The sequence below is a fragment of the Drosophila subobscura genome, chromosome A, assembly GCF_008121235.1.
Source record: "Drosophila subobscura isolate 14011-0131.10 chromosome A, UCBerk_Dsub_1.0, whole genome shotgun sequence".
Classification (NCBI taxonomy): Eukaryota; Metazoa; Arthropoda; class Insecta; order Diptera; family Drosophilidae; genus Drosophila; species Drosophila subobscura.
In genome coordinates, this window is record NC_048530.1 from 7,789,412 (window position 1) to 7,808,126 (window position 18,715).

Genomic DNA, 18,715 nt, shown 5'->3' on the forward strand with positions numbered 1-18,715 from the left:
TTGGCAGCGTCCACCTCCTCAATGAAGGCCTCATCCTCGACATGCTTGGGTGAATCGGCGCCGCAGGGACCGCCCCCGCTCAGGCTGAGCGGCCCCTGCGGGCAGGCTGATTGTCACCGAAGCGCCAGTGTCGATATCATTGGCGGTCTTACCGGCTTGTTCTCCAATATCCGCTCCAATTCCAGCATTACGCTCGATGACAGGCGCGGCAGTAGCTAAAATTGGTAACAAAATGAGTTAGGAAATTGTGGGGGCAGCCAAAAAAGGCATTTGAAAAGGAGAAGGAAGAAAATGTTTAGGGCTCTCTAGCGTCCAGACTATTTCTCACCTGCAGGGACTGCAGAGACTGATGCAGCTGCTCGGCTGAGGTGGCGCCCAGCAGAAGGCACTGGACGGGCTCGTGCTTGAGCGACCAGGCGATCGATAGCTGCGTGGGACTGCAGCCAAGCTTCTCCGCCAGAGCGGCCAAATCACGCAATCGATCGCAGTGGCGTCGCCCCTCCTCGATGCGATCCTTGCCCCAGCTGCCTTGCGGCGAGAGAGCAGCCTGAAACAAAAGCAGAGCGGCCGCGTCAGTGAAAGTCAAAGTCAAAGTCAAAGTGGCGCTGTGCACTCACATTTCGATTGATCTCATCTTCGGTCCATGAGAAACTTTTCGTTTTGAAGGAGCCCTTGGGCAGAAAGATCTTGTCGCCGTTCTGGGTGTCGCTCAGTGCCATCGAGAGGGGTCCCCAGGCCATGAGGCCCACACCGATCTTGTTGTACATCTCGGGCAGATAGAGCTCACACTTTTCGCGGCAGAACATGTGGTATTCGGACTGCTCGACGATCGGGGTAATGCAGTTGAACTGCCGGCAGTTGGTGTAGGCCTCCATGATCTCCACCTGACTCCATCGTGCGGTGCCCCAGTACATGGCCCAACCCTGCTGTATCACATAGCTCATGGCACGAACCACTTCTGTGGGAGAATCGAGGGGCAACGGAAGGGCGAGAGAGGGGATTACAACGATAGCTTTTTGCCACGCAAAATGGAGCTCCACCTCCACACTCACCCTCCATGGGGCACATGGGATCCGCCTTGTGGATGATGACAATGTCAATGTACTGCAACTGCAGACGCTGCAGGCTGGCCCGCACGCACTCGATGATGTGTTTGCGCGAAAGGCCACGCTCCTCGGACCTGCAATGATGCATCAAGGATGCATTAAGGGTGAAGGATGAAGGATGAAGGACACTCGACCGATGGCCACTCACTTGGTGCTCCAGTAGACCTTCGTGGTGATGACGTAGGCGGTACGCTTCCAGCCCGCACGCTGCAGTATCTTACCGATCTCCGTCTCGGAGTGGGCCTCTGAGATGTCAAACAGATTGATGCCACTCTCGATGGCCAGCTTGAGTATGGCCTCCGCCTGCTCGTCGCTGACGCCCGGCGAGAAGACGGGCCAGGTGCCCAGGCCCACATTGGAGATCCTCAGGCCGCTCTTGCCCAGATTCTTGTACCGCAGCCCCGGCGTCGGTGTCGACCCATGGCGCAGCGGCAGTGCCGGATTCGAGCCGAGACTTATCGAGCGGCCTGCGCTCCACGGAATGCCCAGGTACGTGGTCATCGTCAGTTCAAGTGCCGCATGGAAATGGTTTCGTGTTTTTTGTGGTTCAAAGGGAGCGGTTCGTTAGTGAGGCCTTCGCAGTGGGGCTCGAGTGTGTCCGAGAAACAACCAAAAACAAAACAAAACTAAAATAAAAAACGTGCAAAAACCAACAGCAACGCAACAGCCACAGAAACAACAACGACAACGACAACAACAACAAACAAAAAAGTATTATTATGAATTGTGAAATAAGAGCGTCTAAGCAGGCTAAGCAGTGATTAACTATACGATGCACCGAAGCACCAATACCCTGCAAATGCTGGCCAGAGCACTCTAAGTAGGAACTCTAAGTAGGACTCAATGAATTGAAATGAGGATCCTGAAAAGTTCTACTGATAATCCTTAAGAATGGGCTTTCCAGCTGTACAGCTTTCAGCGTTCAAATAAATTCATGGAAATTGCCATGACTTGGTTTGTGGCAGGGTATTGGCCAGGGTATCAGCGGTGACATGCAATGAAAATGAATAAACAAAAGTGACATTCTTCTGTTGGTTCCTTCCTTCCTTCCTTCCTTCCTTTGCGTCCGTTTTCGCCGCAGAGTGCGTGCCTTCGGTGCGTGTCGTGCGTGCGTTTGGTGTGGTGTGGTGTGGTGTGGTGTGGCATGCGGCTTGCGGTTCGGTGCCATTGGGAATGTATTGGCATTGGTGCGGGTGTTGGCATTGGCGTCTGATGGTGTGGGAGTGTTAAAGTGTTTCAATGACGCCCACCGTCTCGCGGTTTGGTTTGGTTTGGTTTGGTTTTCGTATAAACGGATAAAATACATTACAACTTTAAATGCAAGCACTTTCCACCCTCCCCGAACCGGCCACTGATGGAAAGAGAGTCAATTTGTACAGCAAAAAATAATAATTGATGCATATTATGTACAAAGAAACACGAAAGTAACAGAACAAAGAAACGGCGAGACAAAACTACACACGAACACGTACGATTATCGGTTGTGAAAGCATGCAAAGGCAAAGACATTCAATAAATATCCATTAATTGGAAAGGAAACAACGTAAATGATAAGCCTATTTGATAGTGAGAAATTTGATACCGAAATCAAGATGACCGCCCGTACCACTGAACTCCTCCATACAGTCGAGTGACGCGATTGGAGCCCGGCACCTGCAACGACAAAGAAAAATCGAACAGATGGAAATAGAACGGTCAAGAAAATAACACAAACTGTTTATTTTAAAATGGATTATTAATTATTTGGTGGCGCTCTTCAGGTTGGCTTTTAAGCAATGCTTGAAGGGAAATTTGTTCATTCTTTCTTCACGTAAATGGAATTTATGGAGCATTAAATTGTGTTAGATTCTCTCCCCACTCACACGTGTGTGAGTCCCTGCTTAGTCTTCATTCCATTCCATTCCATTCCGCTCCCTGTCCCATTCCCTTGTTGCGCACATTACCTGTAAATTGTGACCGGATTCGAGTCGTCGCTCGTATTGTCCACATTGTTGTTGGGGTTATTGTTATTATTGCTGTCATTGGTCGAGGGCGCAACTGCGCCGTTGCTTATCATCCGCTGTTGCTGCTGTTGCTGTGTCACAGCCGCCTGCGCAGTCGTTCCCGTTACAAAATTCAAATTTCCTCCTGGCAGTGCCATCATTATATGGCTACCATTCAGCATCGGCAGCGACGGTGGCAGCGATAACTGCTGCTGCTGGTGCTGCTGTTGCTGCGGATGCGGATGCTCCATGGCTCCTGCCATTTCCAGTGTCATGGGTATCGATGTTGCAGTGCCATCCACAACGTCGCCGCTCTCTCGCTCTGCTGCTCTCTCTGCGGCAGAGCTGCTGCCCTGCTCGTGGCCCAGCAGCAGCGGCGTTGTGGCATTGCTCGCGTCGAGCACGCTCTCCTGCGTGTGTGATGCAGCTCCAGCTGCTGCTCCAGCTCCTCCAGCAGCGCTGCCAGCTGCGGCAGCAGCCTGTGCTGACTGCGATTGCTGCTGCTGCTGCGCCGACTGTTGCGACGGAGCCTGGCTGCCGTCGCCATTCAGATTGCACAATGCCATAGACATCTCTGTAGGTTAATGGCTGCAGGCAGGTCGATTTTATCTCTTTTTGCGGTTTTTCTTTTTTTTTAATTGTTTGTTAGACACTACTGGACGCCATTGCTGCTGCTTAATTGGTTTTCTTTTAGGTTTTATTTATACGACTTAAGCTGGACTACAAATCACAATGGAAATGTTTTTCTCTAGCATCATTAAGGCAAAGTCCAGTCGATAAAAGTTGCTGCGCTTTGAGAAATGAACAGAGTTACGGGCGGAGTATTGGCAGAACAATCATATTCCCATCGAAAGATAGTGCCAGGCATCTGTTGTCTCTGCTTTCAATGCCCAAACAAGCAAAAAGAAGAATCCGCGATATCTTGGTTGAAAAGTTTTCTCAAAAGTTCAAGTGTTATTCCGCCCCACCTCCACCATGCCGCCGCATGCGACAAAAACAAAACAAAGCAAAACAAAACAAAACAAATGAAACGAAACGAAGCGAAACGGTGAGCTAAAGAGCACAGCGCAGAAGAGAGAGACAGAGCGAGATGCGGCAAAGTCTAAGAGAGCGAAAGCTTTTCACCACACTCACTCGCTCAAGAGAGCAGCAGCGGCGGCGTCGGCGTCGGCACAGCCTGCAACTTTGTCGCATTCCATTTAGCTTTGCATTTTACAGAGGGGGGTTCTATGTGGGTGAACATACCACCCGTAAGACTTGTAAACATGGTCTAAACAGTGTCGTACATTCGAAATACTCATACGAGTACTCGTCCTCATACTCGTACTCAGACTCCAATGTTGCTGCTAAACATATGGCAGTGGTTCGTTGAGTATTTCTCCTAGACATATCCAAGAGCAGAGCATAAGACCAAGAGAGCATAACAGAAATAGACTACGCCTGCCGTTCAGCCGTTCATCTAATCCGCCGCGTGTGTACATAAAGATATATTTACAAATACATATATTAACAGGCAGACAGACAGACAGCATTTGATTTCCAATTATCGGCTGGTGTTTAATTATAGCCCCTAACCTTGACAATGATTCCCCAAGGCAGCGAGGCAACTAGGCAACGAGGACGGGCTGTCAATACCAGAGTGGATTGGGGATTTGGTTAAGCGAGCTGCACAGAGCCCGCCACTTCATGCCACTTCATTAGTGGCAAACAAATGGACAAGTGAATGTTTGGCCGTCCGTCTGTTTGCATTTCCTTTGCCTTTGGGCTTGCTTTTCACCATGAACTCTTGACATTTATGCAATGCTCAGCCAACCCACAGGTAAGCCGTTTCAAGGGGAGGAGTTGCTTCGAAGTACGAGGAATTTTCTTCACTCTAGCATAGCCTACTTCTGGGATCAATGGCCACTTGCCCACCCCCCTCCGCAGCTTGTCTAGAAAAGTTTGAAGCAGAACAAGTGGAAAAGTTTCGCAGCTCAATAAATACACTCATACGTGGCATGCCCCAAGAGACACAGCACGCCGTGACAGCTAATCTACGAATTAAACTTTTAGTCACCCGCACACGAGGCACACTCATCTCGAAAGCTCTCTTGTTATCCTTGCTTATCATCAAGCACAAGTGTGACTGATGGAAGGAAGGTGCTGTGACATTTATTTACGCTTACATTAAGATTATCGGCAGCCCGTTGATGGATCAACCTTAAGTGTTCAGCCATGCGGGAGATGGCGAGAGGCAAGAGTCAAGAGGCAAGAGGATGATCATCCGATTAAATAAGGAAACACCCTGCTAAGCAGCACTTAAACTCGAATTCTGATTAATCTGCCATTTGCCAGCAAAAATCGAGGGCAAGGGCTATCACTTTATCAGGGACATGAAATTATAGCCATTTCGTGAGAATAATTTCAACGAATACTTTTATGGCTGCTGCCTCCCTCCCCCCCCCCCCCACACACACACACACACACACACACAAAGCAGCTGCTCCATTAGCCGATTAGCCAGTACTTGAGCTCTATCCTCATCCCTTGTGCACTCCGAGTGCATGCCGAAGAAGGAGGAGGAAGAAGGGAGGAAAGGGAAACCACAGCAATGCAATGCAATTGGAATGCAGCAGACGGCAGATGACAGAAGTTGCCCAACAAATCAACGGACTGACTGTGCAAACATGGTTCTGTCTGTGTACACATGACAAATCAATGCTTCATCGCGTTCTTTGCTACTGCAACAACGGCAACGGTACCTGCAACGGTATATTTCCGCTTGGGTTTGAAATTGTCGCTGAAATTCTTGTGTCTGCACTCAAATCGAATCATTCACGATTATCTTTTTTGCTGGCAGCTTGTTTTTTGGCTCGTTCCGCTGACCTTGACACAACAGAGAACATGCACAGAGCAGCACATGCCGGAAGGGTCACTGTGGGGCTGTATGTGGGGTTGGTCAAGGAAGAGAGAGAGAGAGAGAGAGCGATAGAGATAGAGATAGAGTGATAGAGAGAGGGAAGGCCTCGAGCCTAAGCTGTTTACAGGCTTATTAAAGCCACTGCAGCAGCAGCAGCAGCAGCAGCAGAAGCAGCAGGCGAGGCAGAAACAGAAACAGAAACAGCAGCAACAACAACAGCAACGGTTACCGTTCCAGTGTCAGCTGCTGGTTCTTAATTATGCGCCTTCCCCTGTGCACAGACCCAGGCCCAGGCCCAGTCCCGGACCCAAGCACAAAGCGCAGCAAGAACTAGAAGCAGCAGAAGCAGATGAAAGAAATTCATAACATTTGTTGATGGAAGACTCTGATACCCTTTGGGGCTAAATGGTTCCAGATGAAAATGCTGCAACTGGATCTGCTGCTTGGAAAATGTAAGACAATTATTCCCACTGATTGTTGTTTCGTCTTCTTGTTCTACGATCAATTTTTCACATGGAGGTGAGTCTGGGCCCGAGTCTGTTTACAGCCAGAGCAACTGCCACATTCCTGGCAGCAACTAAAGCAAAACATAAACCGCCAGTTTTTAGGCAACAAACAAATCATGATACCCACTATGCGGCGAGGGTAGGTATTGGGATGGGGTAAAAAAAACCCAAAAGGAGAATCACAAAGCGAGAACAAGAGAAGTGCAGAGAAGAAGAATAAAAATCCAATTTGATGCACTTCGCTGCTGACTTTCCCCTGGCACTGTGGACGGCCTCATCCTCAGGCTCAGGCTCAGGCTCATCAACATCATCATCCACATGCAACCTTGACTTGCAACTGCAACATGCATGTGCATGTTTCCATTTCTCTCTGTGTGCCTGTGTCTCTGTGTGTGTGTGTGTGTGTGTGTGTGTGTGTGTTTGTGTTCATGTGGCGGCTTAAAAGGGTTTTGAGCCATAGGCCAAATGCGAGAGGCCACAGCAACAAAGCAGACCAATTGGAATTCCGCTTTTGGCCGACTCTGCCACTTGCGCAGCACGTAGCCAAAAGTGCAAATAATAAAATAAATATGTATCAAATACGAACACACACACACACATGAGTACGTACGTGTGTGTGTGTGTGTTGTGTGTGTGTGCGTGTGTTAGAGTGTGAGTGGATGTATTTTCTTTTTTTTTTAACAACCGCAGCATGGCGTGACACCAACACCGGTCGATATGCCGCATTTCTCTCTCACTCTCTTCGCTCTCTGCCGCCGCCGCCTCCTCTCCGTTTGGAGGGGCCTTCCTTTGTGGGCAGGAGTGTGGAGGGGACAGAGAACAGAGGAGAAAGGAGAGAGTACAGGAGAGCTGCTGCTGCTGCTGCTGCTGCCCTGACCCACTGACTTGATTCCCAGAGTGACCGGCCTGCGTCGGGCCTATGAGTATGCGGGCATACGAATACACGAGCGAGTATGGATAGCAGGGGAGCGGGGAGCGGGGAGCACGGGGGGATGTGCATTTGAGTGTGAATAAAACATTCGATAATCGATAAGGAGGAAGGCAAGGAGCAAGAGTAAGGGTAAAGAATGAGGCAGGAGGGAACATCCATGAAGAATGAGGACTACATAAGGATGAAGAATGAAGAATGGGGAAACGGAACCGATGGATACGGAAAACCCAGATGAAAAGTGAGCGAAAGCGCATACAAACTGAGGATACAACGGATAAAGAACGAGACTAAACGGCATAAAGAATATGAAACGCAACGGATGAAGAACGGGCGGAAAATGGCTGCCAAAGGATGTTGACTAATTGGAAAAGGGACACAAAAGGGATAATAGAATCTGAGATCGATGGCATGGGAAGAATAAATCAAGTTTGGGGATCCAGAAAGTGATCAACGATGCAGGGAAGCTAAAGAGAAGGAATAAAGCCAGAAACTACAAAGGGATAGGGACAGATTCTTTTGGGGAAAGCTGATAGTTCAACAAAGAATGCACACAAAGTGGATGAGAGGAGTGGGAAAAAAGAGCGTGAGAGCGGGATAAGTTAGTGCGAATAAACGGAGACCCACTCGGTCGCCCCCACTCGAATTTGTCTCCATCACCATCAAGAATGAAGGATGAACAAACCCAAAAGGGACACAGGATGTGCGATGTCAAGTATGAAAGGATAAATGATGAAGGCAAAGCAGGATGCCGGAAACAGGATACGGATTACGGGATACGGGATATGTGGCCCACTCGCTGCATGATGTTTGCAGATGGCTTTCGAGGCTAACCAAGTGGTGGCTGTGTGTGTTTGGCTTGCCAGTAGACGCTGATTGGTACTTGTTAATAAATATAAAATACTCCTATGGGATGGGACTCTCGCTCGTATTCCCGTGACTGGAAACAGTGCACCCCGAATTAGTGCTCAAAGCAATTCCAAAATTCACGCAAACTCCCTCCCAGTGCTAATTGTGTTATTACGATCGTTGTGCAACTACCAACAACTGCCAGGGCAATCGGCCAGCTCGTATCGCAGCCTATCGGCAGGCCGGATCAAGTGACACGTGGCATGTCATATCGAAATTACATTTCTCACACGAATTTCAGCAGCCAAAGGGCCGGCTCGGCGCTCCTGCCCTGCGCCGTAATGGCCAAATCTTTTGCTTGCATTATATTCCCATCAGTGGCGGCGACGGAAGTGAATCAACAAGGTTAGTGCAGACATATTGTGCCTGGGCATGGGGCATGTGGCATGGGGCAAGGCGACATGCGAACGTGTTGTATGTATGGGCATTGCGTTTAGAGGTTTATCGATATCAGAACACAGCCAAACACCACAACAAACACACACAAAAAAAAACACGCGACCAAAAGTGATGAGAAGTGAGATGTACCCTGTAAAAAACAGGCTGTGGATCTTTAGCTGGAATAAAGAAGGAGCTTGACATGGGGATAATCGAGATCTACAGTAGCCCAAGTTTTGGACTGGTGGAAACCCAAAGAAGTTCCAGCAGAATTTAAACAAATTAAAACCTTTATAGTTATGTGCCTAATATTATCACGAGGAATGTTATTTGAAGTACTTTTAATCTATTTATATGTATATTTCATATAAAAACTAGAAACGCTTTGCCTGCCAAAGCTAGTAAGTGCCGGCATACCCTCTGTCTCTCTCCCTCTTCCTGTCACTGGGTATTGGCCAAGGCAAGTGGCGTGACTGGGTAATTACTTACTAAGCACAATTTCTCTTGTTGCTGTTGTTCCTGTTACTGCTACTGCTACTCCTATTGTTTCTGTTTCTGTTTCGGCTGGCTACTGGCTACTGGCTCGATTTCTGTCTGGCTCTAATGCAATTCGCACGACATTAAAGTTCAGCACGCGGAGTTATTGAACCAATTTTGGTTGTTGCCGTTGTTGTTTCTCCTATATTTTGTGTTCTGTTTGTTTGTTTGTTTGGGGTTTTGTTTTCCTCCAAGGAATTGCCGACAGAAATAGGAACGTTGACAAACACATACACGACGCAAATCCGCAGGGGAACACTGCTGCCTGACACCGTGGCACAGATGTTGCTTGCCCCTCCTCCCACCACTCTGCTAATGTTTTGTGGGGTGGTGGGGGGTATGGCAGTATCCCCAGCAGTGCTCTTTGCTCAGAGTTTGAGCAGTGTGTGTGTGTGTGTGCGCCAGAGAGACTCCCATTGAGATAAAGACTAACCCATATTTAGTTTCATGGCTGTAGATGGATTTCAAAATACATATGTACATATGTATTGCATGTACATGCACATGCACATGTACAATGTATATAATGTACAAATACAGAAGGCAAAAACACAGTGGGAGGCATGCAGTCTCCTTCTGCCAAAAGTGATGTTATCTGCATTACTTTTTTGGGGCTTACAAATTCTACACCCAGCCAGAGGATTCAGAGGAAAATTGTGCCCCTTAAGCTGTTCTTAGGGAGAGTTCTCCGGAGAAGCTTCCATTGGAATGCATAAATATTTATTTAAATCTGAATTTTTCAATGAAAGATGTTCAACAATTCAATGATTATTCTGCTAGAATCACTCCATACTTAAGATATTTATCACAGCAAAAGTATATCTCTGGTAGACTCCAATTCAATAACGAATTGATATATCTTAGTTTTCTTTAAGAAATTTCAGTTTAGACATAACATTCAGTTTGTTTTCCAAAAGACACAAAATGTTTAGTCGATCTCGCTGGCGACTTTCGTAGTGACCACAAGACATTAGTCTAAGTAAGTATACGATTATGCATTTAGTTTAGAGCGCTTCCCCCTGCAAGGAAACGATCCAGCTTGAGTGCCAGACACCATATTGCTGGGACCGTGTTTGCGAGACGAGCAGATGGCCTCATCCTTGGCCTCTGCCACATCCTTGGCCACACAGCAATCAGCTATAATCATAATTTAAATAGCATTTAGCACAACTTGAAAGCAAAGATCCCACAGATTCAAATCTCTTTTGGCACTAAACAGACAACAAGAATAAAAAATTCAAATAAATGTTTCGCGAATTTCGATTCGAAGAGCACACAGAATACACATATATTTATGTATATATTGTCTATATCCGTCTTTGATCGGTTGGCACTTTCGTTGGCTATAGCTATGGGCGTGTTTCGTCTTTTACAATTATTTATAAATTATTATTAAATAATTTCGTTCAATAGTCGCCGCCTCGGAGCGCGCGCGACGCGTCGGTCTGGCACGCGAAACACGTAACACCGCAATGAAGACGGCAGGCAGAGCAGGCACAGACGGAAAGGAAAGCGCAAACACGAATATTTTTCGGGCCCCGCAGCCGAAAACCGAAATCGGGAAAATGGCAAACGGCTAAAACGAAAATTGCAAAATGCGACTACGTCGACGACGACGACGACGACGACAACGGCAACGGCAACGACAACGACGATGGCCAAAAGGCGAAAGCAGTGGCAGTATCAAAGGCAAAAACCTTCGGCAGAAGGCAGGCCAGACATTTGGGGCTACCGTAACGGTAACGAATGACACACACACACACACAGAAAGAAAGAGAGATGCAGAGAGAGAGAGAGAGAGAGAGGAAAGAGTCAAGAGAGGGAGACGACAGTGGCTACGACAAGTGCACGTGTTATTTCGCCAAATGAAGGCAACAGAAGAGAGACACAACAAAACGAAAATAAAACATGACAAGGCGGACAAGGGAGAAACTTTCAGAAGCTCGAGGCGGCAAATATACCCTTCAATGAAAGTGTACACCACAGCGAAGGGCCAAGATGCAACGACACAAATAGGCATTTATATTCGGGGAGATCTCCTTATGAATGGAATAAATATATTCTTCAGAAATAGCAACCCAAAGATCGCATTTCATCTATTCTTCTAAAAATATTATTGTGTAATTATTACAGAATAGAATTTAGGGTATTTCCACCCTCGACAATCAAAATGTTTTAAGCGAGAAAATGAAAAAAGAGAAAGAATGAGAGAGAGAGAGTGCGTTCAAGAGAGCCGAGCCGCAATGTTTGGAGCGCGCGCAATTTTGAGAGCGGAGAATGTGGAGCTTTTTTTCGGCTGCTGCCGCTGCTGCTGCTTCTGGCTATCTGTTTTTGTGGTGACTTTCGGAGGGAGCTGCGACCGACGCACGTGTCCCAATTTAAAAAGCCCACCCATCAATAAAGCCGCCCAAGCTGTGGGCAGGCCAGCCCGGCCCTTCACTTCGCTCGCTGTCTTCAACATTTCCATCTCCGTCTCCGTCTCCTACTCTTCGCTATCTTTGCTCCTCTCTTTCCACTTCCCACTACCAACATCGTACTGCTTCGTCCCGCTTTTGTCTACTGCCTGCACCCTCTTCAACGACGGGCAGCAAATTGGCTAGCTGTTGGCCCGCCCGGCATCCTGCTCACTCTCCATGTGTTTGTCTATTTGTACATATGTGTGGTATACATCTATGCGTGTGATTGTGTGTCTGGGTGTGTGTGTTTGTACGTTCAAGTGTGCTGCAATGACAATTCACGAGTGTGCGCCCGTCCGTGTGTGTAGATAGATGGGAATGCGTGTTTTTTATGAGATTGCCATTTCGGCTTTCGGGTCCCAAGTCTCGCAGTCAGTCAGCCACTCGAGTATTCCCAACACTCACGATGATGTAAATAACTTCGATGTCCTTACACCTACACACACACCCACACATACACCTACAAGTGTTGCGGCATAAATATATGCGTCTTTTCAAGGGTCGATCTTCAATGTTTCCCTAAAATTTAGCTTCAAATGCGCTCCCTAAAACAAACTCTAAAGAATGCCTCGAAGTTGTTGCCCCAATAAGCAGGCAATACTTATATGAGATAAAAAATGTTCCATGAATATAACCCATAGAAAATAATTTACAAAGAACTTGTTAAAAAAAATATCAATTCAAGTATTTCAATTATGAAACTATTTCATGAAATTATACTTTCAATTGGTTAATTTTACTTTAATTTGAACTCTTATCAAAATCATAAATTTTTTATTCTTTTGCTCTTTGTCTTGGTAATTTAAATGGCATTTTTTCCTCTATTGATTTATTGCTATAAGATGATTTATGATAGAAGATGGAACGTCTTATATCCAGAGTCATTCTTTCAACTTCAACTATCTACAAAAAAGGCACAAAAAGATACATATATCAATGGACAACATCCTAGAATTAAACCACTTGCAGCATTGTCTTGGGTTTCGCTGAATTCGGCGTTAAAATCTTCCCATGCAAATGCCTGGGCTTAGGGCCACGCTCCACCTTAGTGCCAATTATGGGGCTTAGCCTCAGCCTTTTTTGGTTGACTAAATATGATAAAATGTGCTCGATGGTGTCGGGTATGCAAGTACATATTTGCAGAGCATTTGTCTGGTATAAATCAGTTCATTTCTAGGATTATTTTGAAATAAATGTAGGGCTTTTAATGACGTTCTGTTGGTTGTACTTCAATTGGAATTATTCTGTCAAAGAATATATGTATGTGCATATGTAGAAAGAAAGATAAATCGTACAAGACCATAAATCAACATGCCATACTTTAGATTTCAACATTTCTCCTGATTTATCTTTGCAACGGAGAAAGTTTTGTTTCCGTTTTGGCAGCTTCCATTATGGCATTGTGTACCCACACGCATCTAGACCACGTCACCGCCTTGGCCTATGCATTGCACTGGCAAGTGGGAAACGAAAGTGCCAGCAGTCACACTGCAGCACAAACGATGACGATGGCAGCCTGCCATGCCGACACACACTCATGGCCGTCACATGAATAATGAATGAAATGTGAACAAGTCATTTTCAAAAGGCCATTAAACACTATCGCTCTCGCTCTCGCTTTCGCTTTCGCTCCCTCTCTCTCTCTCTCTCTCCCTGTGCAGAGTGCTGTGTGCATAAAGGGTGTGCACATTAAATTACATTAAAGCACACTTAGCGGAGGCAAATTTGGCAAAATAACAAAAACACTACAAGTATTCCCCAGGCAATTATAAGTCACTTACTCTGTCTGACTGATTAATTGATGAGCGTTGAGCTTTGAGCCGTGTGCCGTGTGCCTTGAGGCTTGAGTGTTGCTATTTACGAGTATTTTCGCGAATTAATACACTTTATGAATATTGGCCAGAGAGAGATGGATAGGGACAAACACAACTCCGATCCGTTGCCAACGAAAGCGATGCCGGAACTGCAGAGTGCAGACAGAACTGCAGACCAGAATCAAGGCAAAGCAAAACGATGGCAATTGCTACATCTAAACATATGTATGATGGCAGGCAGGCAGACAGGCAGACAGGCAGGCGGCAAGCGGCAGGCGGGCAGCTGGAACGATTAAAAGCTTGGCCCTAATGAAAAATTAACCATTTTAATTTGAGGCCAGACTGACAATTTAAATTGCAGCTGTTCCAATGCTCTTACTATTGCAGCTCCTGCTGCTGCTACTCAAATCAAATGGTCGGATTTCTCAAAGCTAAGCCCGCCTCCGCATACCACATACCGAGAGAAGCTCTCTTTCCGTTGTGCCGTTTCCTTTCGATTTCAGTGGATGAGAATTCCCTACCCGGTGCACATCCAGCATTCTTAATTATTCACAAGAAATTAGAGCACTGGGTTGGCTGCAGCACCAGCAGGAACAGCAGAAGAGAGAGAGAAGAGACAGCGTGAGAGGCAGAGGGAGCGAGCGCGTTCTCAGATTTATTTGTCAATTAAGGAAATGCCAAGGAGGCTTGCAACGGAATGCTTGCATATGCATAAGAAATACTTTCGCATAATTTCCGCTCTTGTTGCAAAGTTGCAAGCGAGAAAAGCATGACTCCAGTATGTATCTGGATCGACATACATATGTAAGCATTTCCCAGAAGAAAAGAATCCTTAAAAAAATAATTATATATAATTATAATTATAGCTTAAACATTTTTTAAATAACAAATTCAGTATTAAATATGAATAAAAATCATAATCTGCACTTTGAACAATTTAAACAAATATAAATTTAAAAATAAATTAAAAACCAGTCGCACCCCAGACTATTCCCTTGCTAAAACAAATACGAATTACGAGAACACTGTTTACTTGATATAATGGAAACATCAACTATTTCTACATGGATAGTAGTTAAACAATTAACATTTTTGTTTAGTAATTAAATACGCACAACCTATAGCTTAAGGACATTCAAAATGATTTAAAAGTTTTTAGGTACCATGCGGCGTATACTTGACTTTTTGAAAATGGAAACCGGAAAAGTGGAATTTAAATTTCGCGTGTGGTTCGTGCCTCTGCTAGGCGCAAGTTGCGAGTTTTGCATTGCATTTGGTGTGGCCGTGCAACCAAAAATGCAACAGAAAAACAGCCACACTGAAAGCTTGCTCTCTGCTACTGGCTTTCAGTCGTCGCTTGGTGCATTGCAAAGCTTTCTGAGCTGGTAAAAAAGAGAGAGAGAGTGAGAGAGAGCGAGAGCGAGAGAGTAGTGCAGCGAAAAGAGTGGGCAAGTGGAAAATCTCCGCCTCCTGACCTTAGGCGAAAGGTTGGCCCGAATGCTAACGAAAGCATTTCGAATTATTCGAGTCAAAGGCAAATGGTGTACGGCGGTGCGGCAGGGTGGCGGGAGTCGAGTGCAAACAGTGCAGCAGAAAAGTCTTTGCACTGTGCAAACTATTTTCTGGTTTTGTTTGAAGAAAAGCTTTTATCTCGTTTTAAATGCAATGGATATTAGATCATGTTTAAGGACCACTCAACAGTATAATCAAATAAATATATGTATGAACACCTTGTTTAACGTTCTCCTTGGTAGAAACAATTTATTGACCCACTGTGTGTGTTTGCACTAGATATTTTGCTCTATCTAAAATGCGCATATGAAGCATGTGTATGTGTTTACATACATATATGTAAATCATTTCGCACCAGTCCCCATAAAAGCTATAAGTAAATTATTCAAACACGAGTACTTGCACATGTTCCCGAGGGTTAAAACAGCAAAATAAAACATGGAATTATCACCATATACAAGGGTACCTAGAGATGTACCTATGGTAAAGCGAATATCAGTGGACACCAGTGGAAATAGAAACGATAAGAAAATGCATTGGTCACTCAGTTTCTGGCATTTGAGAGCCTTTTGTGTTATCTTTGAGGAGACTAGTTTAAGATTTTAGCCACAAATCACTTGTTTTTAGGTCCAGAAACTGTGGTCAATGCTCGGAGATCTGTCTCGTTTTTACAAAATAAATAAATATTCGCAGATTTGCATCTAACTATTTCAATGGTGGTTGCCACAGAGCGAATATCCCCTTGAGGGGGTATACTACGTGTCAAAACAAAGCACGCGATGGACTCTTGAACAATTCAAAACAAATTGAATAACGAGTACATTGCGAAATAATTATTTGTTGTTGTCAAATGATTGGCTGCTCTATGGTTAGCCATTATTAGCTAATGTCATTTATAATAGTCACAGGGAATTGATTTAAACATTCATATGGCATAGGCAATAAATACTTACATGATGCGGTGGTAGGCATCCAGCTGGTTCTGTGCACATGTCACGGACTGCTCGGACTCGGTGGAATCATCGCGCAGCGTGGCAACGCCGAGCGGCAAGATGGGAATGATTGCAGCTGTCGCTGCGGCAGCTGTTGCCGGCGGCCCCGCCAATGTCGTCGTGTGACCCGTTACCGCTGCTACCGCTGATGTTGACGCAGACGCTGCTCTGCCTGCTGTTGGTGCGACCCCGCTGACGCCTGCTGCAAAGCTCTGATGTATGGACGATGATGATGCTGTGCTCACAAGCTCCTATCAAAGGAAATAAAATCAGCATAAAACGGATCAGCAGGAATGAGGGATAGCAGTGCAAAGGAATGGTGCAGTATATGACAGAGCACAAGACATGTACAAAGTATGAAAAAGAGATAAAAAGAGAGACGTAGAGAGAGAGAGAGAGAGAGAGGGGAAGGGGGTTGGTTTTGGGGGGGGTGTGGGAGTAAATCTATGCAAAAACCTTGATCTCTGCCGATTCCGGTGTGGAGTAACGCTTGCGCTCGAAGTGGATTTCTCGCTCAATGGATCGGCTACGAAATGCTGGCGGTATGCAGCGATCCGGTGGCGGGGTCTGTAGCTTAGGTGTCACGGGTGTATTGCTGCTCCCCACTGCCGCTGGCCGTTGCTTGCTGCTGCTGTTGTTGCTGCTGCTGCAGCTGTTGATGCGTCGACTGTTGCTGGTGCAGTTGCAATTGTTGGCGCTGCTTCTGGGATGTGGATGCTGTTGGTGGACTCTTTTCGCTGGGCGTGTAATGGTGCGACGACGACGATGATGATTGCTCTTTCAGCTCCTTTTGCTCCTTCTCCTTCTCCTTCTGCTGCTCCTTCTGCTGCTGGTGCTGGTGCTGATGCTGCTGGTGCTGCTGCTGGCGCTGCTGGTTCTGCTCCTCGCGCTTCTGCTGGCGCCGTATCTCAAAGTCCAGCAAGCGTGCCTCCCGTTGCTCCTTGTCGCGCTGTTTGCATGCAATTGTTGCAAAGTGCATTCTTACTATAAATTGTTGTTTGTGTATTAAGCCGCCATGTTATCGGGTTATCGGTTATAGTTTAGGTTATCATTAATCGGTAGTTATCGGTTATGCTTTTTGCTTTTTGCTTTTTGTTTTCTTTCTGCTTTTTGCTTTCTGCTTTCTGCTTTGCGTTTGTTAATTGGTTTTTACTTTTTGTTTGGCTAATTACGCGCTCGTTGACACACACACTAGCACACGCACATACTGAGAGCGACTCAGCGATTGACAGAGACAGAGACAGAGAGAGAGAGAGCGACTCAGAGCGAGAGCGACACACACACACTCACCTTGTAGTTGATGGCGTCCTGCTCTTCCTTTTTGGCCTCGCGCTCGTTGCGCTGTCGATCGCGTTGCTTATCCTCGTCGCTTTGTGCGTTTTTGCTGTCTGCCAGAGAAAAGAGAAAGCACAACAGAAGAGGAGAGAGAGAGAGAGAGAGAGAGAGACAGAGAGTGGAAGAAACAGAGAGAGAGAGAAAAAGAGAGTGGGAGAGAAAGAGAGACAGAGAGTCGAATGTTCAAGCTGATTTCAATATTTGGCATTTTTTGAATTTGTTCTTCTTTTTCTTGTTACGGTATTTGTTACTGTTATTTTATGCGTAGCGTTTTTCGAGGGCATGCAGAGAAAATTACTCCAAAAATCATTACTAAAAATGGGGGGGGGAGGAAAACGAGCAGCATGCTATTCACTATTTACATTTACATTTACATTTATATTTACATTTGCAGGTTTACATTTACATTTACATTTACACACACATTTACATACAGATGTAAAATACATATACATAGGAATCACCAGCATCTGCATCTGCATTTGCATTTGCATTTTGTGGATTATATCAAGGCCAAACACCACAACATCGAGAGAGCATGCCCATGTCCATACCGCACCCTGCCCCTGCCCCTCACGCACGCAAGCAACAAACACAACAAGCAGCAAATACCACGCACCAAAATACACCACGCCACACCACGACACACCACGACACACCACGCCACACCGTACCACACGCCACGCCACGCCATGCACATCAAATCGCCTGGCACGAAGTTTGTGTGTTGTGTTGTTGGGTGTTGTTGTGCGTGTGTGTGTGTGTGTGTGTGAGTGTGTGTGTGTGTGGACATATTCCATCTCTACTTACACTCCGTCTCCTGGTTCTGGCCACGTCCGCGTACGGCCATCAGGTAGCGGCTCAGCTTGCGCGGCGGCGACATGTTCTCAGTTCTCAGTTCCCAGTTCGCAGTTCTACCCAGGCCAGGCACAGGCCAGACGCTGGCAAAGACCCAAACGACACTGACCCGAACAAAAACGGCGCACGGCCGGGCCGGGCCGGGACGGGGACTATCCCAATTAGTCGTCGCTGCGTTGCCTTGCCTCTCGTCGCGTCGCGTCTTGTCTTTCTTGTATGTTTTTTTTGTTTGTTTTTTTTTCGTATTTTTTTTCAGCGACTTGCGTCAGGCGATTATTAAGCTTTGGGAGAACCAAACCGTTTACACCCGTTAGCATACCGTTTAACCGCTTCAACCGCTTGAACGCGAGTATGTATGTACATTCACACACAGCACAGACACACACCCACGCACACGGACACACGTATGTATGCATTTGTAGCCGACACATGCGGCGCACACGACGTTTGAGTGCATTCGCAGTGGGCCGCAAGAGTGTGCGCATACACAATGAGCAAGGTTA

At 46.2% G+C, this 18,715-nt stretch overlaps 1 protein-coding gene across 1 annotated transcript; it reads right to left on the reverse strand.

The window, feature by feature from the left end:
- Positions 1 to 73: 73 nt before the first annotated feature.
- On the reverse strand, positions 74 to 18,521 carry LOC117903788 (misshapen-like kinase 1). Its single transcript, XM_034816216.1, is given in 11 exon segments — positions 74 to 215; positions 329 to 547; positions 618 to 955; positions 1,053 to 1,180; positions 1,255 to 1,573; positions 2,689 to 2,759; positions 15,981 to 16,270; positions 16,476 to 16,622; positions 16,624 to 16,968; positions 17,310 to 17,407; positions 18,165 to 18,521. Coding segments are annotated over 11 exon segments (2,130 nt in total). The 5' UTR covers positions 18,238 to 18,521; the 3' UTR covers positions 74 to 113.
- Positions 18,522 to 18,715: the final 194 nt, after the last annotated feature.